The sequence below is a fragment of the Eutrigla gurnardus genome (genome assembly GCF_963514095.1).
Source record: "Eutrigla gurnardus genome assembly, chromosome: 1".
NCBI classification, from domain to species: domain Eukaryota; kingdom Metazoa; phylum Chordata; class Actinopteri; order Perciformes; family Triglidae; genus Eutrigla; species Eutrigla gurnardus.
This window is the reverse complement of record NC_139915.1, coordinates 14,073,287-14,097,969: the sequence shown is the minus strand read 5'-3', so window position 1 is coordinate 14,097,969 and position 24,683 is coordinate 14,073,287. Positions and strand designations below refer to the sequence as shown.

The window sequence follows — 24,683 nt, the reverse complement described above, 5'->3', positions numbered from 1 at the left end:
GTTAAGGAAACCTAAAAACAAAGTGAACCTGGAACCTGGAATTTTACTTTGAAAAGACACGCCGTCTCTGACACGTCCAAAACAGACGCTAGATGGGTTTCTAGAGCTCAGTAGTTTGAAGCGTAGGGACACTGACCAAGCGTCGGAAACTTTGGCAAGAAATAATTATTCAAAGTATTTGTATGCCTTTAAAACATGTCTGGAGGACATCTATAGGTAAAGAGAATACAGCCAGTCTGTCAGTTTGTTTCTGAAATACATCTCCATATTCGATTCTGGATAAATCATAAACAACAGCAATTAGAAGCATTACTATTAAACTTTTAAGGGAAGAAATTACAAACATATTTTGGTGCCTACAGCAAAATGCTTCATATCAAACTGTATAAATACCTTTATAAATATGCTGAAATTGTAATAGAGATTAAAAATGAAAACATAAATGTCTCATGAAGGGAATTACAACTAGACATCTAGAGAAGTGTTTTTCAATTTAATGCGCTGCAGCAGTGTTTTCTAATAGCAAGTGTTGCTACTAGATGATAAAGCCATATGTTGTCTCTTTTTCAGAGGTTCCAAAGACAGACAAGAGCTTCGAAGAGCGCCTGATCTTCAAAACCTTTATCTTGAAGTTTGTAAATGCATTCACACCCATAGTCTATTTGGCCTTTTTCAGGGGCAGGTAAAAATGACTTTTTACTGCACGTTTTTTTTTTTACATCAAATAATTTTGAATCAAAATTCTGTGGTTCAATCATTGACACTAGCTGCTTTCCTCAACTCACGTTCAACATGTGACGTCTGTGTTTGGTTCACAGACTTGTTGGGCGGCCAGGAAACTACTTGTACGTTGTTGGATCGTACAGAATGGAAGAGGTAATTACCACTTATCACAGTGATTAATCTACATTTGGTACTCTAGTATATGTGGCACCAGGAAGGTGTATGTATGATTGAGTCAAAATAAACTACAGACTTTGTGTTTTAATAAAAATGTTTTGGACAGCAATGGAGGTCTGTAGCACCGAGGAAGAAGCTTTGCAGACAATATGTTGTAGTAAAGTGCATTCATTGTTGGTTTGGGTCTGCACATGGGATTCGTTGACAATAATATGGGCAGAATATTAGGACACCTTAGACCTTACATGACCCACAGATCAATCAGTGGTTGAACTGATCAGAGATCAGTTTTTGGCATAGAAATAACCTTTTTCTTTGGATTTGTATTGAGAACAAATGGCCGATTTCAGTGAAACTGTAGCTGCTGTTATCACAAGGACAGAGAAGACAGGCCATGGATGCATTATGAACATAAGACAGTGAGTGGATAGTTCCTCCAGAGCTGGTTTGAACAATCAGATTTCACTTTGTCTTGAATGCTTCTTGAATGCATTTACACTTAGCTTTTGAGAGATCAGACGGCTATCTGAGCCGCCCAAGACACATGAAGTGACGCAGTATATGTAGATTATTAGTCAGCGGAGTCTTACCAGATGTGCCACTGACAAGGCAACCTCACCGTGTAAGTCTGTGTGTGATTCATCACAGCAAAATGTGGCCGAGGAGACACCTTCTGAACTAGAGGAACTTTTGAGTACTTTGCTAGGTGTGTTACTAGGTTTATACGTCTGTATTTTGTGCATCACAATCGAGGAAGACAAAAATGTGCAGGTGTGTAGTTGACATTGAAAAGAAGAAGATGGGTGGACCGAGTGAGAGAATTTGCAGTCGCGGCTGGTCGGTTTCTCTTGCTTGCACTTTCCACTACCGACTGTGAACTCTTTAAACTCCCAGCCTCCCTCCATGATCTCCTACCTCCACGCCATTTCACTTTCTGACACCTTTTCACTTCTCTCTCTCTCCAGTGTGCGCATGCAGGCTGCCTCATGGAGCTGTGCATCCAGTTATGCATCACTATGCTGGGCAAGCAGCTCATCCAGAACAACCTGTTTGAGATCGGCATACCGTGAGTGCAGAACATACACCGTGCTAACATGCACTTCCCCATGATGCTAACACACAGAAAACAGTGAACAACACGTGGGTTCAGCAAGTCACAGAACCAATTATGCACACCCACTCAGATGTACTTAAACCAGAGATGAATCATTGAAATGACTGTCTGGTATCCAGGCACACTTACCTGGGAACTAGACAACACCTTGCCTGCAATTTTCTCTGTCTTCTCCGTCCTCACAGTACACTATAATGGCAGTTTGTGAGTGTATTGTACAGTATGTTTGTTTCCTCCTCTTTATCACTTGCTCCTCCAAAAGCACAGCTATAAACTGAGTCCCAGATATAATCCATAGACTTTATATGAATCCAAAAATTACTATGAATATATTTCTCCCACCGATTAACAGATGATAACGATTAGTCAGATGACAGGTTTCACAAAGATGTTATATAATAAATATATACCATGGTACCCTAAATTACCTCTTTGAAAATTGACTTCAAAATGTTGTTGTTGGTGAATGGTACTGTACTGAGATTACCAGAGAGGTATTTCTCTGTCCACTCTGCTTGTATCAATGGAGCAGGCTAAACAGCTGAACATTAGATCCTTCATGAAATGGAGCCTCCAGTAACAAGTCTAAATGTTGTACTTCCATAATCGGTTGTTTGTGCTTACAGGAAGCTAAAGAAACTGCTCCGGAGGAGGAAGTCAGACTTGGACTCCAAGCAAGAGGAGGAGCTGAACAAAACCATGCTCCGCTATGAAAAAGACCACATCCTGGGTCCTTTTGCCGGCCTCAGCCCCGAGTACATGGAGATGAGTGAGTCTAAAAACAAGGAACAAACATTCACAACATGGACACTGCTAGTATTTTCTGTTTTGTTTGGTCCGTACAGGTTGTTGAACATCATTTCGATTTTTGACTTTACTCTCTTAGTGTAAAGCCAAACTAGAACAATATAGGGTTCTTCAGCTTGTCTTAGGAAAACCACATGGTTTATGTTGGGTTCTGTGAAAGGTTCCACCCAGAACCCCCTATAAGAGCTACTGCAGATATTCTGCCATGGGTTTCATTCAGGGTGGAATTTAGGGGACTATACATACACAAAAACCCTGGTTTTACTTTAACACAGGAGTTTATTAGACTACGACTGCCCTGAGCTGTTTGTAGTTTTCCCCTTGTTGATGTTATTCCTCCTCCTCAGTGATGCATTTTTCCGGCTTACCTGAAAAGGTCCTCTTCCTTCTGTCAGTGGTGTCCTCTACCCTGACTCAAAGTGTATCCTTGAGAAATGCATGTGTTGATATCAACACACTAACCTTTGCAGAGCACGTCATGTTAAGGTCTAATGGGTATAATAGCTGTGAGCACTTTGAAACAATCACTTTCATCCTCAGCTTCTATGTACCAATAAACACAACTGTACATTACATTGCAAAGGTCAGCTCTTTTCAGCACAACATGTTAGCTTCATGAAGAGAACTCTTCTGAGCTGTACATGGTGAGGAACTCAGTGTTGAACTTAAATTCAATGTAACACAAATTCCAGTGTCACAGCACACAGACAATCAGCGATGTGGAAACCTTGGATTGATTGTGCTTCATGTGCGCCAAAGATTTCCGTGCATGCCTGTGCACGTGTATGTTTAATGAAGATAAGTGGATGAAAGTGCTTTTCATTTGGCTGGTCAGAGCTCATGGCTGTTGCGGTCGTGTAATTGCTCTCTTTGGATCTATATTATTAAGCAGTACGTCCCACGAGGGAAGGGGATGATTAAGACTCGTGGAAGCTTATCCCAATAATACAGAGAGATGATTAAAGCTACTTCACGCTCTCATTTCATCATCTCCTATTTCACAATGTATCACTTAAAGAATGGTGGCTACATTCCAGTGCACAAATGACTCTCTTATGATCAGTCAAAAATCCACATGCTATATCACACAAATCCCATCCCATGTCTTTTCACTGGTCAGTGCACTCAATGTACACATTTCAGTTTTGTAATGTATGTAAGGTAGAACAGCCACACAAATGAATGTCAACTCCAACAATGACAAACCCTTGCTTCCAACCTCTTTTCCAAACAGAGCCACAGGACAAAACAAAGCACTTCTCAGATGGCTCAGCATTGATTGGAGGAAATGCCACATAGTTCAGTCAGTTGTAACAAACTGGTGCTGGTGTGATGTATAGTACATGAGCATATTGATCATTTGACCTTCTAAAGTAATGAGTATTGGCTGCATTATTTCAGTTATTAAGTCATGATTACATTTTTTAATTAATAATGGATCAAATGACAATGTACAATGTGAAAGGAGTGGCTCATAGTGACCAACCCACAGACTAGAAACTAGTCTAGAACGGTGGACCCAGCAGAGTGCCGATCACCACGGCTGTAATGTTTGATGGAAGTAATACAAACTGCCCTCCATTTAGACCACAATCGTATCAGTGACCTTTTTATTCTTACTTTCCATGCAACAAATAAGCTCTCATTTTAATCTTTGTGGCTGTCTTTGCCGTCACCCTGCAGCTAAACTGCAGTTCACTGCGTCACTTCACTTCTCTCTGTTAGCAGTATTAGCCCTGTTAGCTGTTGGCTCTGTAAGCAGTATTAGCACTAGCCGAGTTCCATTGTAGTGCTCCGTTTTCTCCAGTTTTTTCATTGGCTAGCCGATAGTTATTCATACAATTGTCCTACGTGCATACAAAGCAAGAGAGCAACAATGCTTATACCTAGCTGAGTCCAAAGTGTAGCAGTTGTTGATCATTTGCAGCCCCTTCATTGAGCATACATACCCAGAAATTTGCACAATAAAATTAGGCAGTAGAATCCAGCAGTATGTGAGATTAGCTGTGGACAGACAGACAGACAGACAGACAGACAGACAGACAGACAGACAGACAGACAGACAGACAGACAGACAGACGGACACACAACCAAAAACTAATCTCTCCTCAGGATATGATTTGCAGAGATCATTATAACCAACTCTGCGGAGGACACATGTAAATGCGAAAACCAAGCTACATGAACCGTACTTTAAACAACGATTACACGTTGCTAGACCTTGCAATACAAATCTCCTTAAAAGTAATTAAAAAAGAAAGATTCATTTTTTATTGATGCCAGAAGGTGACAATGTGCTGATAAAAAAGGGGAGACCCTGAACTACCACATAAAACCATCAACATTTAAATAACTGGTTGCTGGAGATTCTCGTCATAAACACTCCAAATGCTAATGCTCTGTTTTAATTTTAGTATGTTCTGCTGCTCCCAATTGACCAAAAAATGATGAATGCAGCTCTAATTTAACTGAGATGTCTGCCTCCACTGCAGCTTTCAGAGCTCCAACTCTGAGCAAACCTCATTAGTCAAGCTCTTCAGAAGCTATTCCTGCTATCTTTTCCAAGAAGAAAACTTTTAAATGAAGCTTAATGGACTATTCAAACAGCTTTTTGGCACCTCACGTTTCACCCAACCTTGGTGGACCTTGGTGTCCTACTAAACTGTGTCAGTCCAGTTGTGCCCAGATGAGGAAAATACAATGTGTTCACCCAGTAACTTCTGCTGATTTCTGTGTCTTTAGTCATCCAGTTTGGGATGGTGACTCTTTTCGTGGCCTCCTTCCCCCTGGCTCCGCTCTTCGCTCTTCTGAATAACATCATCGAGATTCGCCTGGATGCCAAGAAGTTTGTTATGGAGCTGCGAAGGCCAATTGCAGCCAAAGCCAAAGACATTGGTGGGTGCCCACCACAACCAACATGAAATACACGTTTATTCCCCTAGATGTTTTCAGCTACACCGCCATTGCAATTGGTTTTGATAAAACTGAGCTCATTCTGTGTGGACAGTTAGCATTAGAAATGAGACTACCTCAGAAATGTTTCAACATATGGGCAAGTGAATATTGCTTCAAGATGGAAAAATGTTGATTTCTCCTTTACCTGAAGGTGCTAATATTATGACCCTGATTGTTCCTTAAATGCACTGGACATTCAGTCCATTTTAAAGGTCCCATATTGTAAAAACTGAGATTGAAACAAGCTGTCTGGATTTGTGTACGGTTGTGATGTCACAGCTATGTACTGTAATATATCGACAATTTCACAGTTTGAAATATAAACATCTGCACTTTATCTCCACTGTGTGAATGACCAACTGAAGTAAATATGGACCCAAGGACTGTTCAAAAATACAAAATCATCAATACAGCAAAAATAAAAACAGGAGTTAAAAGTGACACATGAAGACCACTTAATGCAGAAATACAAGCTAATTTAAAAACAGTTTTTAGTAGAGATTTATAGGAAGTCACTGAAGTAGTAAGGCCTGACAGCAAATAGACAATCTCATTTCGTTTTAGTTTGGGGGACTGCTTGAATAGTTTTGTTGCCAGGTCTGGTGGATTGTGTAGGTAGGAAACTAGTCTCAGATCCTATGGTACTGGTCTGAGATCCTATGGTACTGGTCTGAGATCTCATGGTACTGGTCTCAGATCCTATGATACTGGTCTCAGATCCTATGGTACTGGTCTCAGATCCTATGGCACTGCTCAGCAGTAATCACAGAGAGCAGAGCACCCAACGCAACCTCACTGTAACATTCCTACAGCACAACAGTCGAGTATCTCCACCTCTGTGCTTGTGCCATCTAGTGGCAGCTGGTGATTACTGACCCACATTGAAGCTGACAGTTCCTCCATATTTCTGCAGGTATCTGGTACAACCTCCTGAGAGGCCTCAGCAAGGTAGCAGTCATCGTTAATGTAAGTCTTTACAGTCTCTGCACAACACTACTTTAAAGCCATGTGTGAAAAATTTATGAAAATGTCAGTGTGACCATATGAAGATATTTTTGTAAATCAAGGTGCCAGGAAGGAGTCGCAGTTTTGGTTTCATAAAAAACAGTAAGCAGATAAACGGTTCTCTGTCCCCCAGGCCTTTGTCATCTCCTTCACCTCTGACTTCATCCCCCGGCTGGTCTACCAGTACATGTACAGCCCTGACGGCACCATGCATGGCTTCGTCAATCACACTCTGTCTTCATTCAATGTCAGTGACTTCCAGCCAGGCACCGCCCCTCTGCAGCCGATGCACCTGGGCTACAAGGTAGAAATATGCAGGTATGGTTTCACTTCACTTTCACTACTTTTTTTCAAATGTATTTTATACTGTATGTTTAACACATTGTGCATTCATATAAGAACTCATAAAACATATGGCATCATTTAAAAATTGATAATACTAAACTTTTCCAATCATGGATGAGAAATAAATAAAAAATAGATGGAAAAGAGTATGGCACACATTCTTCATAATACTTTTTTTTTTCATAATAAATAGTCTCACATTTTTATACAAATTCTACAAATATCTACCAAATGTCAACAAACTCAGGAGTTTACCTCCTCACTATATAGTAAGGTTTATCTAGAGCCAAACTTGCTGTTAAATCCTTCATTCATCGGCCAATAGAGGGGTATCTGAGAGGAATATCTGAGAGGGGTATCTGAGAGGAGTATCAGAGAGGGGTATCTGAGAGGAGTATCTGAGAGGGGTATCTGAGAGGAGTATCAGAGTGGAGTATCTGAGAGGGGTATCTGACGTCCTTCAAACAAAGCACAATCAAGCGTCAGACCTGTGGCAAACGCAGGTCAACTATCCGGTTCTCCTTCAGGGTGAAACCAGCTGGAAACATTCCCAACACATACAGGGGATGAGGTCCTGTGAGAGACAAAGCAATGGTACAAACTGTGTATTATATTGTAGTAGCGAGAGTGAAAACAACAATGGAGGCTCCTTAGCATAGATGCTGCAACAGCATCAGCATCAACCTGTTGCACTGCCATGTTTCTACAGTAGCCCGGTGTGGACAAACCAAACACTGGCTCTAGCGAGGGCAATTTAGGTGTTGTGTCGGTCAGTTGTCCTACACACTTGGCACATTGGAGAAGTTTCAGTTGGGTGCAATCTGCGACTTCACCGTAGATGTCGCCAAATTCTACACACTGGCCCGCCAAAATAAAACATCTATGTTGTGACTATATGTAAATAGAAGTGTTTCTGTGGCACGTCATATTTCATGTAAGGTTTCAATGTACAGTTGGGTGCACTTTGTTGGGACTAAAATGTATATATTTAAAAAATATAATTCTCACACCCAAACCTCCCAAACAATTTCTTAGCATCTGTCATAGAAACATATTGCATGTTGTCATACAGTGTCATCATCAATTTTTACCTTTTGTAATATTGTTGATCTTGGTGGAAAAAATGGTTATCTTTCGCAGTGTAATGAATAAATTAAATCTTTCTGTCTCCAGGTATAAGGACTACAGAGAGCCTCCATCGTCCAACACACCGTATGAACTGTCCAAGGAGTTCTGGGCCGTTCTGGCCGCCCGCCTCGCCTTCGTTGTTGTCTTTCAGGTTTGGAACAACACACAGATATTAATATCAAGGCACACATTCTGTATGCCTCGACATGTTTTTAGATAGGCAAGCCACTCATTTTTGGCGGCCTGAATGTCTTCTCCATTCATTTGAAATTCACATTATTCTCCATAATCTCTGTCCTCATTGAACCTTATATCTGATCATTATTTTGTAGATTTTAATATGACCCATTCCAGCGTCTTGGAATGAAAAAATGACTACCTTACTCATCTTGTAAATCTTTTATTTTTATAATTAAATAAAAAAATGTATCATGACTTTTGTAATTACAAAATTATATCATAGTAACAATTAGAACCAGGCTAATAAATCAGTCAATATGTATGCAATAACAGAAATTGCCATGATCCTTTAGAAACAGTGTCACCATCACATATTTTGTCAAGAGCACTGACAAATTTCACTGTTCAAAAATAAAAATGCAATATTATGTTCAAAGGCTTGATTGTAGATCAGAATTATGATTTAGAATCTCCTGATGAAACTCTCATGAAACTATATAATTTAAAGCCATTATTATAAGAAGGCGACCACTTATTTTTGAATTTCATTTTGAGAAAATAAATAATTAACGTTGATTTACTATTTCAATTGGGAGTTTATCTGTCTGTAATACTCAAAAATATAAAATATATGATCATTGATTCACCACTCATGAATTATATATTTTTGAAGTTTGACTAACTTACCAGGATAGAAATAGTTTAAAACAAGAAAAAGTGGGTCTAGCTAGGTTAGCCCAGCACTTTTAATGATAAAAAAAACAAAATGTTCAATAAAAAATGACTTTTATTGATGGAACCTGGGAAGTGATCAACTTTTTTATCATTTAATCACAAAACAAGATGTAAGGACGTTGTGTAGTCTTGCTCTAATGTTACTAGGCTTGAAAATCTGTGGTTCAATTCTAAAATGAGATTCTCGTGTGTGATGTGTTTCAATCTGCTCTGCTTTGTCCTGTGCAGAATGTGGTGATGCTTATGAGTGACTTTGTGGACTGGCTGATCCCAGACATCCCCAAGGACATCAGCCTCCAGATACACAAGGAGAAGATCCTCATGGTGGAGCTCTTCATGAAGGAAGAGCAAGGCAAAAGACTTGCAGCGCGAGACAGCTACATCCAGGACAACTGCAACTCCCCCTCGTCAGCCAATCAGAGCCCGCCACAGCCCCGCTCACGGCCCGTCCCCCACCCGGTGGGTTGGGAAAACAATCGCTAAGACCGCCAAGCGCTAAGAGCTAAGAGCGACAAGCGCACGCAGCACCGGCATACAAACTGCAAACAGGTTAATCAGCTGCTTAGTGCTAGCTGTTAAAGGTGAAGACATTTATCCATTAACACCTGACAGGTTTTAACAATCAGCAAAGCTTTTGCTGCATTCATGTTGTTTGGGAATCTTTGTCGGAATGACCTGAAAACGTCAGAATTCCTTCATATTAACAAATTTGTTGTTTGCTTCCTTTCAACCCTTTTCCCATGTTAAGCAGACATTGTCAGTTATTCACTAAAAGTCCAGCATGTAGTTAGAAGACACTCATAGGATTTATGATCGCAAAGCATTATTTATTGGATGAACTCTGTTTGAAGGGAACAAGCCATTGTTGACACTTGACTCTGTCAATGTAATCACCATTCAGGATGTCATTCAGGAAACAGCACCAAACCCCATCTGCAAGATAATGTGAACCATATTTTCACGCATTAATTTGATACATGCCACTTCTCCCATGGGACTTGAATGCAGCTTTTGTATTGAAGACAGCCTCCGTCCAAATGGTCCTGCTGAGAAGAATTTCCTCCTGATATCTTACCGGTGAGATACAACATAAAAGGAGGTCCTCTCTCCTGCCGTCAATGTGTAAAGCTCAGATAGGCCTTTTTTTATTCTTTTTTTTTTTTTGCACAATTATATACAAATGCAGGAATTTATTAATGTACTTTTTTGAATATGCGACATGGTCAAGCACATGTGCTATGGTTGTTGGAATGAACAGCAAGGTTTTGGAAGACCTACTGTGTGAAACAGCCTGTTGATTTGTACTATTCTCTTGTGTAAGAGCACCATTTTGCTCATTGTTACATTTTGATTATGAACAAACTGCCTAACAGTGCTCAGTGGCATTATTCCTGGAAGCACAAGTCATGTTATTATTCTTTCTAATGAACTGGAATTCTTAAATCTACAATTGAGCCTTCGCTAAGTCCCGCCCACCACTGCTACTCCGTCAAGCCATCAGAGCTACCATGGAGCCCACACTGTCACTAACCGCCCTCCCTGAAGAAATATGATCACATTTTTGGAAAAAGGGATTTCAGAGAGAAGCAGACAGAAGGCTGTAGGCCTGCTGCATGTGTTTGAAGGATACATCCAGGATGTGAAGTGATTCAGCAGCATAAGCAGGTTAAAAAGATAAAGATAGAAGCTAAAGCTACAGATTAGTGTATAAGTGAACTACCACATGACCTGGAGATTCAGACAGAAGACAATGAAATTTAGGAACAACAGCAGTGTTGGAGTTAGGTGGAGTCAGTGGGAGCTGAGCTCCCATAGAGTGAGGATTGGCTCCCATGAACGCAGTTAACTGAAATATCTGTGGGGGTCTATGAAAAAACAGCAGCATAATGTTTTAATAACAAATAAAGCTATTTTCCCTTCCACATACGTAGTAATATGGATATTAAAGTTAAATAGCTTGACATGACAAGTAATAAGGCCAGGCTGCGTTCAAGGGACGGGACTTGGTGAAGGCTCAGTTTGCAGTGAAACAAAATGTGATGTCATGCTCTAGCTTAGTTTACTGCGATGCTGTACTCGTATCTACTTCCTGTATGTCCAGTTAGCCCTAACCAAACTCTGCCATTAAGCATAAGGTGAAATATTTGTCGTAAAATGTTGCTTAAAGCCATATTAACCGATTTGTTTGCCACTTGGGGGCAGCAGAATAAGCTGAAAACACAACACAATCTAAAAAGATGATTAGCAAACCACTGTTGACACGTCCAACTCAGCAACATTAGTTTCTGTCCACCCAGTCCAGTCGTTATTGTTTAGCTCCAGCAGCAAAAGATATGATTGACTTGTATTAAGCTAGTTGTCAACTTGATGTGTGCTCTCTTTAGGGCTGAGCAGATACTGTACAGAGATTTTAGGGGAGGAAACATATGTGCTGCTGGACACAAGGGCGATGCAAAGACTGGAACAAGCTCTGTCGGGCCGAGGGGAGCTGCAGAGTTGTTGATCATTCAGGTTTTTCCTACACAGTCTCATCCCTATTCGTCAGACGTGTGACGCTACATGTGTTATCCATGGTTAACAAGATAAGCTGCTATAATCAACAGGACTCCAAATGAATGTTGTTCTGTGTCTGCTGGAGGTGAGAAGCCCATTTAGCGTCTGCCGTCTGCATTGTTCTCCCTCAATACTCGACCAATTTAAAGAAATCGTCACTTATTATTCCAGGGTGAAAAATACCGAAGTTACCCGTTAAAAAATGATGACATGTCAGTGTTGCGTTTGCAGCTTCTTCAGTGGCCACAAACACAGTTAATGCAAGTTTATAAAACTGTAAGCAAACAGTTCACAAGAAGAGAGTTCAGCATTTAGTCATTATGTCTTTTGTATCATCTACAGTGTAACACTTTCTGAGTTTCTTCAGACCAAATCCCTGTCATTCTTGACATAATTCCTCATCCGTCACTTTTGAATTTTTGGGGAAATGTTGGCTTATGCAGCTCTAAATAGCCCACCAGACGATGAATAAATGTTTATGTTGTTTCACTGACTAAAAACATAAAAGCCATTCACATCATTAGCATATCGTTAAGATGCTCAGCTGTATTCCTTGAGGGCTTTGAGTCAAATCCTTTACGTCACAGATTTGAGGTTGTGGACTGAAAATAGAACTTAATGTACTCGTGTTTGAAGTCGTGTGTAGTGGTACAAGTATGTGCATGCAGTATGTGCCATCAGAAAGCTGCATCTCAGAATAGATAGCAACGTGAGCTTCTTATTTAAGGGGACTCATTTTTGTCTAACGTAGGAATTTGATGACAGGAAAGCAGCGCCAGTGTCTTGCTCAAGGGCACCACAGTGAAAGTTGTCGCTTTGTATTCATCAAATTGCAAAAACATACATGGGAGTGACTGGATAGAAGAACATAAATGTACAAGACTGAAGACTAAATGTGCAGTCACAAGTTCAGTCTACACTCAGCTATGTGTCAAATCCTGCCACCTGCTGTACATATATGAAACCACCCCAGATTTAAGCCCTCAACCCAGACTAGTAGAATGTATTTTTTTTTTTCTTTCTTTCTTTTTGCAGTGATGCCATAATCACTGTTAGGTCAAAATGTTGTACAACTGTTTTTTTCTAATTTCATGACCATTTGTTTCTAAGTGCATTTAACATGTTGAAAGGGTTTTTATCAGCCCACGGGACCAGTGATCGACAAACGAGGCGTTCACAATGACAGTGATGTACTTTGTCTCAGTGTCTTATTTTTAATTCATTATTTAATGTTCCAGAAATCATCAATACGGACCTATTCAGCTGTATCTGGAAGGATGCCTGCGAAAACATCTTCCAATACACACAATAAAGACGTTTTTATCACCAAAAAATGTTACTTCTTTTGGGGAGATGACTTGCTCTTTTGAGCATGTTTTTTTTATTTTGACAAAATGTTATACCCCGTGTACATAGGGTTAGCAGTGATATTCAGTGATGAGACTGACATGCTGCCACAGAGCGGCGGAGCCCATGTCAGCTGCAATATTGTTTGTTTCCGCCGACCGACTCTTTTCTGACCTGATGGCACATGTGAAGACCCTCCCTCGATGTCCCCCTGCCTTCTGTTGCCATGTTGTATTTACAGAATCAATAAAACACTGCAAGTTGTGACATGCTAATATTTATTATAATGTATGTCAAAGCACATTTCATGTGTGATTGTATCTGCATGTATAACCGATTTGTCTGTCTCTGATATTTTGAGTCTTCTTTTGTTTAAACTAAGTGCAAATAAATGAAAGAGCTTCCTGGAGTGTATATATTTTTTGAAAATCCAGCTAAGATGCTGCAGAACCCTCAGGCTCCCAGGCCTCGGGTGGAGAGGACCCGGGTTTGGAGACGAGTAGGGAATTTGACCTGAAAAGTTAAGTTGCTGTCCCTCTGTGTGTGTTGTTATCCAAGCTTCTGTGTGCTTTGTCTGTAGTCAGCCTGCCGGCTTCTAGTGCATTAAAGCAGTGAAGTTCAGTCCTGCTTACAGTTTTTTCTTGTTACAAAGGCTCTATCTTTGAAACTATGGGCCATTTTTGAAAAACTCTACACACTGACCAGAAAACCAAACAATATATGTCAGCCCATTTCACATCTCTTGCCAAAGCAAACAAATATTCTGCAAATTCTTCAAAAATTTAGTTTTTTTTGCATCAATACATTACTCGTCTTCTTCCTACATCTTCACCTCCTCGTCCTCCTCCTACTTCTTCACCTCCTTGTCCTCCTCCTCTTAATTCTGTGAGAATTTTTGGACAACCACTGTTCTATATAAAGTCTAGAATCTAATGTCTAATAATTATCCCCCGGACGTTTTTGTCCCCATTGACTTCCATTTAACATTTTCATCACATGGTTGCTACAGCATTATTATTTTTTTTCAAACTGGCTTTCAAACTGAAGTTGGGGATTTTAATTTCCCAGCTTATAACCAGGAGTGAAGTTGCTTAAAAGATTTAGCCAAACAATATCATGATGCAAGGATTTTATGATCATATATCATGTGCATACTTTTGTCCACGAGGGGTCGTTGTGTAACTGTTTTAAGGTGGGGGGGGGGGGGGGCTAAAAAAAAACGCATCGGACTCCGTGTGCAAGGTTTCTGTGAGTAACGAAATTTCTGGTTTGACGGATGAAAAAACGGACTGTGCAAACAAAGTACTTATTATGTTTGGTGCTTTGTGCTCCTTTCCGGCACCTGTATGATGTCACGTGTGTTAAAGTTACAGATATCGTCATGCAAACACACCTCGGTCTGACAGGCGGAAGTGAAAGTAAAACCGAAGCGTTTCCTCGTTCAGAGCAGAGCGCGTCGGCGTCTCCAGACATGAGCTCCAAACTGTCCAAGAGTGTTTTACTGGAGATTTCCAACCAGCTGAGCGACAAGCAGCTGAAAGACCTTAAGTATGTGTGTCTTGACATGGTCGGGAAGAGAGACCTGGAGAAAGCAGACAGCGGAATCAAGCTGTTCCAGCTGCTGGAGGAGAGAGGCAAGCTGGGAGCCGACAACACGGAATGTCTGTCGCAGCTGCTCCGAGACATTAACCGGGACGACCTCGCATCCAAACTCTGCAGTCCGTCTGGATTCAGCGACGACCACCCAGCCGAGGAGGAGAAAGGTAGGCCGAGACGAAGTTACCAGTTACCGCTGACGTCACTGTCTAAGTACGACAACTATTACGATAACTAGTGCTAACTGCTGCTACTACTTCTACTACTACTGTTACTACAGTACTACAACAACTTATAGTAGGCTACTGTTACTACTGCTACTAGTACTACAACTAATAGTACTGTTACTAGTGCTACTAGTACGACAACAACTTATAGTAGGCTACTGTTACTACTGTTACTAGTACTACAACTAATAGTACTGTTACTAGTACTACAACAACTTATCGTAGGCTACTGGTACTACTGCTACTAGTACTACAACTAATAGTACTGTTACTAGTGCTACTAGTACGACAACAACTTATAGTAGGCTACTGTTACTACTGCTACTAGTACTACAACTAATAGTACTGTTACTAGTGCTACTAGTACGACAACAACTTATAGTAGGCTACTGTTACTACTGCTACTAGTACTACAACTAATAGTACTGTTACTACTTCCATGACCCTTTCTGTTCATTGCTATACTAAGATGTGCTGTTTGGCTTTTATAATAAAACAAAATTTAAAAACTTTATTCATAAAGAGCAAAAGTTACAAAGTGCTTCACAGAAAATAAAACAGTAAACAAATACAACAGCAATGGTGTCTAGATCTCAGAACAAAAAAAATATACATCTTTTTATTATGGGCCACAGATACTGAAATCCTCATGTAAAAAAACTCATAGAAAGCCATAAAACCAGGATTTTTATTCCTTGGCCATGGCAGGATGAAATCTGGATTTCCATCATGTTTTGCATTCATTTTGAACATAAGGCATTTGAGTTGATTTGTGCCACTAAGGAACACACATGCCTCATGACACAAACCAGAAGCACATTCTGTCAAACTTCTGGATTACAGGCCACTGTGACAAACAATATTTTAAAATGGCAAATTTGTTCTGATATGGATAGAAGAGACTGCTGCCTTCTGCAACGGAGGCAGAATCAAAACGGTCGTTTGATTCGGCCTCTGGTTATTATGCATTTACTGCAAAAAGTACGGTCATAGCCAGCCTGGGAACGCTTTTACTGTCGAGCATCATCATTCCGAATCAAATTGTTAAAGCACCAGAAACACAACCTATAACCTGACAGGTGCTGGTGGGCCGAGCAGCCCCATCCCCGCAGCAACAGACAGCCACAAACCGAAACAGTGAGGAGTCAGAAGTGATAATAACATAACATTTAACACTGCTATCATATCACAAAAGAAGAGCATTTACATTTTTTTTAAACAATTGAGGTTATTGTGATTTATTGTTTGTGTTGGGATTTAACTAAAGAAAAACATTGATTTAAAAAAAAAAAATGTATTCCTGTTTATCGTCATTTACATCATGTGTTTAGAAATTATCTGTGTATATGGTAAAGTAAAGGTCTAATAGGTGTATTGCAGTGTCATGAGGTGCAGTGAAACATTTTGGGTGCACCAAAATTATGTGCTGGTGCACCTAAAAGAAAAAGTTAGGCGCACCAGTGCGACCAATGTAAAAAGTTAGCCTGGAGCCCTCTTATATATATTTGCACGGTCTCTGAATGACAAGGAATTACAATTAGAACTACTATGTGTTTTCAATACATTTCTCATTTTTTCTTTTTGAAGTATTATTGAGTTGTTGAATTTTGATTCATCTACCACATGATTAGACACCATCTGATAGAAAACAAATGCTCTTAATGTAAGACAGAATTCAGAAACATTAATCTGGAAAAAAAAGATTCCATAGGGCCCTAATTACGTTCTTACCCTTCACAATAAAAGCACTTGAAAAATATGCATGCAAGTATTTCACATTTTGTGTGAATTATCACACCCTCTGTGTGTGAAGGATGTTTTCAATGTATTCATAGTTACAATTAATCAGCGACTGTGGCTGTTATTGAGGACTGAATAGTGTGTTGCTTTAAACATTGCTGCTGCAAGGAATTTTGGGGCAATATCATCTCCTTTTCTTTCAAATAGTCTTTTTTTTTTTTCTGCTCCGGAGGGTTCCTATCTGAGTGAAATGAGCTGGAAGGGTGCAAGTGAGAGCGTAGTTGGATTCTCTGATAAAGCTCCTTCAGAGCCACTCAAGATGTCGTAGACTCAATTTTACAGGCTGAGTTGTACTCCTCATGACTAGAACATTTCCTTTGACGAGTCAAATGGCTGAAAGGGAACTGCACAATGTATTGAGGAAATGTAGCCACACACATTTCACAATCTGTCAGTAGTTTTTCTCAGTTGGCAGTTCCACAGTGCTCTGGCAGAGGTCTTTTCAATTCACGTCATTGTTTCTGCTGTCACCATTCGATGTAGTCGCTGTGAGAGTTGTGACAGTCTAGGAACAGTCTCAAGCTCACCACTAGCTGTTATCAGCACAAGCTGCAATGCATTAAGGGAAATCAGTGTGTCTGCCCAGTCAGAAAGAACCTGGCAGTGATAATGCCATCATTAATATGACTGGTGTTTTTCCATGACCTCACAAGGTGAGTCATAATCATGTAGCTGTTGTGTGACTGGAAGACTGGCGGCGTGTCACATGGAAACACATCAAGCAGCAGCAGGATGCAAATTTTATTATGTACCATGATAGTAAATGTAGTTAAATCGTTACACCAAGTTTAGTCCTCCTGACCATGCTACAACTGCTCAAGACCTTTGATTTTATTTTAATTATTAGAGACTTATTGTAGGAGCTGCGGTTGAACTTCCAAAATAAATAAAAAACAACACCTTTGCTATAATGTATGCCATATGCAATAACATGATCAAAAATGTCCAGAGGAATGCATTGGAGTTAAACTATTACAGATGACCGATGGGTGTTGAAGTGAAATGTAGTGACTTCAAACTCACTTCATGTCCAGAGGGGACGTGTCCCTATTGGCTGCTGAGTCTCACTATGGGCCGGGGGAGGGTGTAGTTGCATTGCTTTGTTTTGTCATCTCTTAACATAATGTGTCCTTCTCCTTCGTCAGCCGAACTGGACGTTGCCACAGAGGTACTCTCCGAGAACCTGGGAAGGAATTGGCGTAAACTGGCCCGCAAACTGGGTTTGACTGACCCTAAGGTGGAGTCCATCTCCAGGAGGCATCCCACAGAACTGGAGGAAACGGCGAGGGAGATGCTTCGGGAGTGGAGAAAGAGTCGAAGAGGCGAGGCCCGGACAGAGGAGCTGATAAAAGCCCTGAGAGACTGCAGCTTCAACATGATGGCTGATAAAGTGGAGGACAGACTTTCCACTCCATGATGTTGACAGAGATTTACAGATAAGATTGAGATGAACTCTGGGAAGGAAATGAGAGCTGTGATTAACCTTCAAGAAATGAAATCAAGTTTCCAGATAGTTGGACGCAGATATATAAAATTATGTAAAAATCTTATTTTGATCAATAAATCGACTTCCTGAATGTCACAAAACATGGTAATATTGTTGATGTTTTATCTTCCAGAATTGTTTTGGCCGGGTTCGGACAGATAATCCATGTTGATGTGTCGGGTTACATCAGGTCCGGGCTTTAAAAGCCACGGGTCGGGTCGGGTCGGGTTGTAATTTTCAGGCCCGTTGAGAACTCTAGTCGTTGGCACAATTACCAAAACATTTGTATCCTTTATTTATGTAGTGAGACCTTATGATTTATGATAATCTTATTCAAGATTATTTGATTGTTTTTCACAGTGACAGAATACAAATATTTCTTTCTTAACAAAATGGAAAGGGTTACTATCAAGTGCCAATTTAAGAGTTTAAAGCATACCCTGTTGATTATTGGGATAATATTGCCAGGGTAATTGTGACAGGATATTTTTCATATTTTCTCATGCCTAATTGGTTGCCGAATGGTTATGATGCATAAAATATAACTGCGATGTCCCAGTTTTGATTCTGATCTTGGGACCGACTGTCTGAAATACTGCATTTAAAAACCATGTGGAAAGGGAGGTGGATGATTGAAATACTACAGAGTGCTTCAGGGTTGAAAGACTTTTCGCAGCAGTGATTTAAATGTGGACAGGAGTCAACATAAAGCTCTCTGACTTATGTGTTAACATGTTGACACATCTTCACTTTTATGTTGTAAAAGTATTGAATCTGAAGAGGATTCAACCGGCTGGCTAAACAGGGGACTAATCAGAGTTTATGGTTTTAAAAGAGGATTCTGGGTTAATAAGCATCATCAGCGGGGTCGGTTGTTTGATTGAACACCGGTAAGTAGACACCAGACACGTCATAACGGAAGCGACTTACACAAGAGAATATGAAGATACAGGGACCTGTTTGATACGGACTCCAATATAAAAAGCTGTTTGTCTGGGTAAAACAGCACCACTTAAAAGCCTTATAAAGTAGCCTACCCAGTGTCTGGATGTGAATAAAGGTGATAAGTGATTTAAAGGACTAATCAGACATTTTGGGATCCTCTTGGAGTTTCTTTCGTTAAATTGTTATTGATTTTTTAATTCTAATTATTTTTGTTTTTATTATAAAATGTGAAAAAAACATTTTTAATTTCTTTAAAACAAAATTTCACATTTTTATTATAATCAACTAAAGTTACATATTAAGTTTTAACATATTGCTTGTTCGGATCAAACAAACAGACTAGCTGTTGTGCTAAGCTAAGCTAATCAGCTGCTGGCATTCGCTACCTATTTTAAAGATATGACCTAATGTTCTGCCAGAAAATGAATCAGCAAATTTTGATTTTGTTTTGATTGATTGTTTTATGTGATTCAATTAGATGATTTTTTTTGTTTTGTTTTTTATACAGACAGACAGCAATGAGTGTTTAATGTTTATGAAGTTTGCAGCTTTATTGTAACAGGACGACACAAACCAAACGACCATCCAGCCCAAACCCTTATCTGTTTCATTGGGATGCTGTCATGTCATCAGGAAGACAGTTCAAAGGTCATGTGCAGTTTCTGCAGGAGAAATATATGTCATTTAGGGAACCTTTTGGAAGGACACTGCTAAATTGGGGTTAATAGTTGCTTGCTGTGTGAATATTCCAATGAGGTCCACAATGAGGTCAAAACAATACTCATGCCCTTATGTACATAGGTGTTTTTGTCTTGCTGTAATTATTCCTGATGTCTATTCTCACTGTTGAAATGTCCATCACTTAAAATGCTTCCAGTGTAAGTGATGGGGTTCATCTGAAGTTATTAACAGTCTCAGAGATAGACAAAATAACTGCATTTCTTCCAAAGTTACCAAAGTCTCTAGAACAAAATCCCCTCTTTGCATCTTCCTGAACCACAAATCCTCACAATTATTAAAAAATAACTAATATTGTGGCGACGTAGATTGGCATGGATAATTAAAACCATGCACATAAAAAGAGAACATAATATTATAAAGGAAAGGAAAAACTGCAATTTACAGGCATTTCAGCATGAGCTTCATTTTTCAGAAGCAGAGGATGCTCCTTAGGAGAGACAGATTATATCCAGTTAAAAACCTGTGGGCCTGACTCAAACCCAGGCCACTAAAGCAGGAATTCAGCTGTAATGGTGACCCCTGAATATTGTTTTAACTAAGACAGACTTGAAACGTGTCGTACCGTACAGGTCCACCATCAGTTTTAAGGGACTGCATTGAATTGTGTTTTTTTGTTTTACATTTGTCTTCCATCCAGCAATGACACAGTATACTTACAGCACTTGTACAGACGGTTGAGCCTATCGATGTCATTCTTGCTCATCTGGGTGGCCTGGCCGAAGGATACATTGCTGTTGGGAATGGGCTCCATGGTGGGACGGTTGTTCTTGGAGAAGGCATACCTGGAGAATCACAGATACCACAATGTAAATGATTGGCTTTGATGCAAACAACCCCTGATACTCCCTGTCATTTTAGGTAGTAATGTGATCAGGTTTGCTTCCCCAGAGTGTCAGATAAACAACCTGTAGTTCAAGTCCGTCTTTGCAGACAGAAGAATACACTAAAGCTTGTCCTGCTGGTCGTAGCAGCAGCTCATACAGGAGCAAACGCTGCTTATGTACAAGAAGTTATGCATACCTCTCATATTGCATGACAGAGTTGTAGTCGTATGGAGTTCCCTGGTTCAGAGTGGCAATCTTGTCAAAGTTGTACTCCATGCCTGCAGAGATGAGAGAAAACACAACATGTACATGCAAAATCAGATATTTACCATTTGAAAGTTAAGTAAGGATGTAATACTGATGTGTGTTAAGCTGCAGCTCTGCTTATGGCCACTACATGGTGTTTCTTAAAAATAAAGGCTATAGATCTTAAAAGGTAACTTCATGATAAATCCACCTTTATGAGTGGTCCTGTCTGCAGTGTTCAATGAAGACGTTTTCCTTTCCTCAGAAAAAGTCCAGTAAATCAGTTTAAATATGCTTAAATGTAACTCCTCTATTTCTGCCCCTATGACTACCTTTAGGACCAAAAGCAAGTCAGTTCATAAAAACTGTCTAACCATCAATGATGTTTTCGAGGTGCACCCTGATGTGGTTGTCCCTGTCGGAGCGGGTCTGTTCGTGGTTGAAGCCGAGAGCGTGGAGCAGCTCATGCTGGACGGTGCTGTGGTACAGGCAGCCCTGGCGGCTCAGAGACACAGTCTGACCACCACCCAGACGACCCACATAGGAGTAGCAGCTGTTGACACATCAAGCAGGTTTTAGAAATTGTACAAAATATCACCATTTCAATACATGACGCTTTCTGCCAGAGTTTTTCTATTCAAGCATGAATATTCTGTATTTCCGCTACAAGTCACAGGTCACCACCACCCTAACACGTCTTTTAGTCCAGCAAACGTCACTAGAGCATGTGTTGTTAAGTCCCGGGTAAAATCGAGCATGCTCTTTCTGGAGGGAATGAAATATAAAGTAATCTGTGTTTAATTATAGGTAAAGGAGGACTGAGATGTTTTAAAGCTGCAGTAGGCAACTGCACAATTTCTTGACAGATGCCTCACAACCTCAAACCACAGACCGTATATAAGAAGTGGACGTAGTCATCAGGACGTCACCCGTTGGTTTATGGACTACAGTTTTGAAGCCTAAAATTCAGTTTGGCCATCGCCATCTTAGATTTTGGTCGTCACTTTCTTGGATTTTGGCCGTCGCCATCTTGGAATTGTTGCAACCAGTGAAGGAAGCTTAGCTTCATAATTCAAGGTCAACTGTACAGCTAAGTGTTAAAGTCATCTTAGTAACTAACTGCTTGGTAGCATGGTAGCGCTATGCACATAAACAGATGACACACAAATAATTATTTGATGATTATTACCACCACGCACATAAAAAGAGAATCAAATAATATTACAAAGGAAAGAAAGAATGTAAGTTAAAGGCACTTCAGCATCGGTTTCACTTTTCAAACATGGAGGTTGCTGCCTATCTGAAACCAGGGCATCAAATACTGCATCCTGGTAACTGCTCCACATCCTCAAAGTGTGACTGTCTACATACACTTCTATACAGTCGTTACATGCATAGTGTCTTCTCTAAATAAACTTCCATCCTACACAATATACAAAGTTATTGAGTTGAGTCTACAAAACCACTTGGTTAGGTTTATATAAACCGCATAGTTGACAGTAACTTGAATTCTAACGACTCTTGTGATAGCGGGTGACAAAGCAAAATGTGTGAGTCATGTGAATGTATTTACTTGCATACGGGACATGAACAGCCATCTCCTTGATGAAAGTCCTGACTTGTTTGATTTACCCAGCTTCTTCAGTTGCAACACTCGTTAAATGAGAGTCGCTGTCAGACAGCGAGAAGTACTGACCAACCGTTATTTGACTCGTTGGGAGTGAGAAGGGATTGGACTTTATGACAGAGGTTTTACCATGTCTGATTCAGGCACAAAAACGAAGTAGGACATAGTTGGATTAAGAACATAAAAAGTCTTTGTTGTGTACGGCTTAACACTGTGATCTGTGAACCTGCAGTCGGACTCTTACCCGTTCCGAGACTCGATGCTCAGCCACTCGTGATCACCGTTCTGGTAGGGTCTGAAACGGATGCAGGAAACGGAGGAGAAAGAGTCCAGGCCACGAGTGATGATGGACTTCTCACGGGAGGCTGGCAGGACAAATATGTCAGGTTGAGAATAACCGCAGCAGTGTAGCTTTAACTTTCCCCTTCTTCATAGATGTTGTGTTATGGAGCTGTGCAGTGCAATGTGGTTCAATTGTTTTTAATAGGAACAATTACACTCATGGAATGTTATTATTATTATTAGTAGTAGTAGTATTAATAATAATAATAATAATAATAATAATAATAATATGATGATGATGATGATGATGATGATGAAGACTTAAGTAGCATGTCTTCTTGCCTCTAAGAGACAACACTCTTAGAGGGTGAGTGTGAGTGCCAGTGTAATAAGTGTGATTATTATGAAGAGTTTTATCATGTTGCCATGTTGACCTTGATATTGAGGAAGTGTTCAGATCCTTAAATTGAAACAAAAGTAAAACTGCAACTCCGTAAAAGAGTCCTGCATTCAAAACCTTTGAATAAATGTATCCATATCAACCTTTATAAGTAAATTAGAGTTATTATTACTGTTGCATTAAGGAATGGAACATTTTACTGTTATAGGTTAGGAGGCAGAGCTCAATTTAACTATAGTATACTGTTTGATAGTTTAATCTATAACAAAGAAACATGTATAAAAAACATGTTTGGCGTTCTGGGGGAGTGGCTTTGAACAGAAGGGGGTGGGATTTTTTTGGTTTGCCGATGCGTTCAAAGTCAAAGTCTCTGTGGTTTTTCCAAATGACCCACCTTCCTTTAAGGAAAACCAAGAAACAGTGTAGGCCCAGTAATAAATGTAAATAAATAATGCTCACAGTAGTGGTTGGCAATGAAGTAGGGGATGTAGACCTTTCCATCTGACCACTTTTGCCACAGACATCCTCTGGAGGTGCAGGGGTCGGCGTTTCTGTCGGCAAAAGACTTGACAGCGATGTCTCCTCCGATCAGGACGGGCTCATCGAGGTCAGGGGCTACAACGGGTGAGTACAAAACACACAGTTTCAGGCCAACATACGCTCACTTAGGTTTTACTGGTCAACGGTGACATTCCGTAACCTTTTAACTGTACATTAAAGTGTGGTGGTGGTTTAACAGCACAGGCTTGCAAAAGAACAGGTTGCTTTCAGTGATAGTATTTTGAAGCAACTTGTCCAACACCATGGTAACGGTTATATTCAAACCAAAAAGTAAAGGCCGGGAAGAGGTCTACTTACTGCGGTCTCTGTTGGCTCTATCCAGCAGCTCACCAACAGAAAGCTCCTTGGATGTGTCATCCTCAAAGGAAGCAACTTCTGCACAACACATTGACATTCACAATATGATACTGTGATTAATATAAATTTGATTGTGAAAAATATACTCGAAACCAGCTAAAGGTTGATATTGAAAGCTGGATAATGAGAGGCTATCATTTCATTCTTACCTTCCTGTATCGCACAGTGACATGGAAAAGAAGAGAAAAATGTTATGGCATAAAAAGTAGAAAAGAAGTAAATAATTATGCAGATAAATACATATTAATTATTTAAACTCAACTTACCAGTAACAAATATGAAACAGTTTTTTTTTTTTAATTCATAATGGCATTTTTTCACCAATGGCACATTTTAATGTCATAATGCCATCTTTACGGAACATTCTATTTCATAATTTCACTTTTATGTTATAATGTCATTTTAATGTAATTTTTTATGTCGAGTAAGTAAGTTTTAAGTAACTTTTTATGTCATTTTGGGGCACATATGCGAGATATACATATGTGCAGATATACAAATGAGACAATGAGAATCATGAAA

At 39.9% G+C, this 24,683-nt stretch overlaps 3 protein-coding genes across 5 annotated transcripts in view; 2 read left to right on the top strand and 1 right to left on the bottom strand.

The window, feature by feature from the left end:
• ano1a (anoctamin 1, calcium activated chloride channel a) overlaps nt 1-13,478 on the top strand; it is a 78,906-nt gene extending 65,428 nt beyond the window's left edge. For all 3 annotated transcript variants that reach the window (XM_084009337.1, XM_084009336.1, XM_084009335.1), the window contains 9 exons: nt 571-682; nt 819-876; nt 1,866-1,966; nt 2,641-2,783; nt 5,564-5,716; nt 6,690-6,742; nt 6,915-7,099; nt 8,300-8,405; nt 9,398-13,478. In XM_084009337.1, the coding sequence (XP_083865463.1) occupies nt 571-682; nt 819-876; nt 1,866-1,966; nt 2,641-2,783; nt 5,564-5,716; nt 6,690-6,742; nt 6,915-7,099; nt 8,300-8,405; nt 9,398-9,652 (1,166 nt within the window). In that variant the 3' untranslated portion in view covers nt 9,653-13,478. The remainder of the gene's footprint in view (nt 1-570; nt 683-818; nt 877-1,865; nt 1,967-2,640; nt 2,784-5,563; nt 5,717-6,689; nt 6,743-6,914; nt 7,100-8,299; nt 8,406-9,397) is intronic.
• A 923-nt stretch (nt 13,479-14,401) lies between these two features.
• fadd (Fas (tnfrsf6)-associated via death domain) lies at nt 14,402-18,315 on the top strand. Its single transcript, XM_084008646.1, has 2 exons — nt 14,402-14,832; nt 17,838-18,315. The coding sequence occupies exons 1-2, from the start codon at nt 14,451-14,453 to the stop codon at nt 18,107-18,109; spliced, it is 654 nt and encodes a 217-aa protein (XP_083864772.1). The 5' UTR covers nt 14,402-14,450; the 3' UTR covers nt 18,110-18,315.
• A 1,277-nt stretch (nt 18,316-19,592) lies between these two features.
• Nucleotides 19,593-24,192, bottom strand: LOC311013317 (high choriolytic enzyme 1-like; the record flags this gene model as incomplete). Its single annotated transcript, XM_084009357.1, has 7 exons — nt 19,593-19,785; nt 20,522-20,646; nt 20,885-20,966; nt 21,309-21,487; nt 22,806-22,926; nt 23,703-23,858; nt 24,102-24,192. Coding segments are annotated over 7 exons (756 nt in total). The 3' UTR covers nt 19,593-19,783.
• Nucleotides 24,193-24,683: the final 491 nt, after the last annotated feature.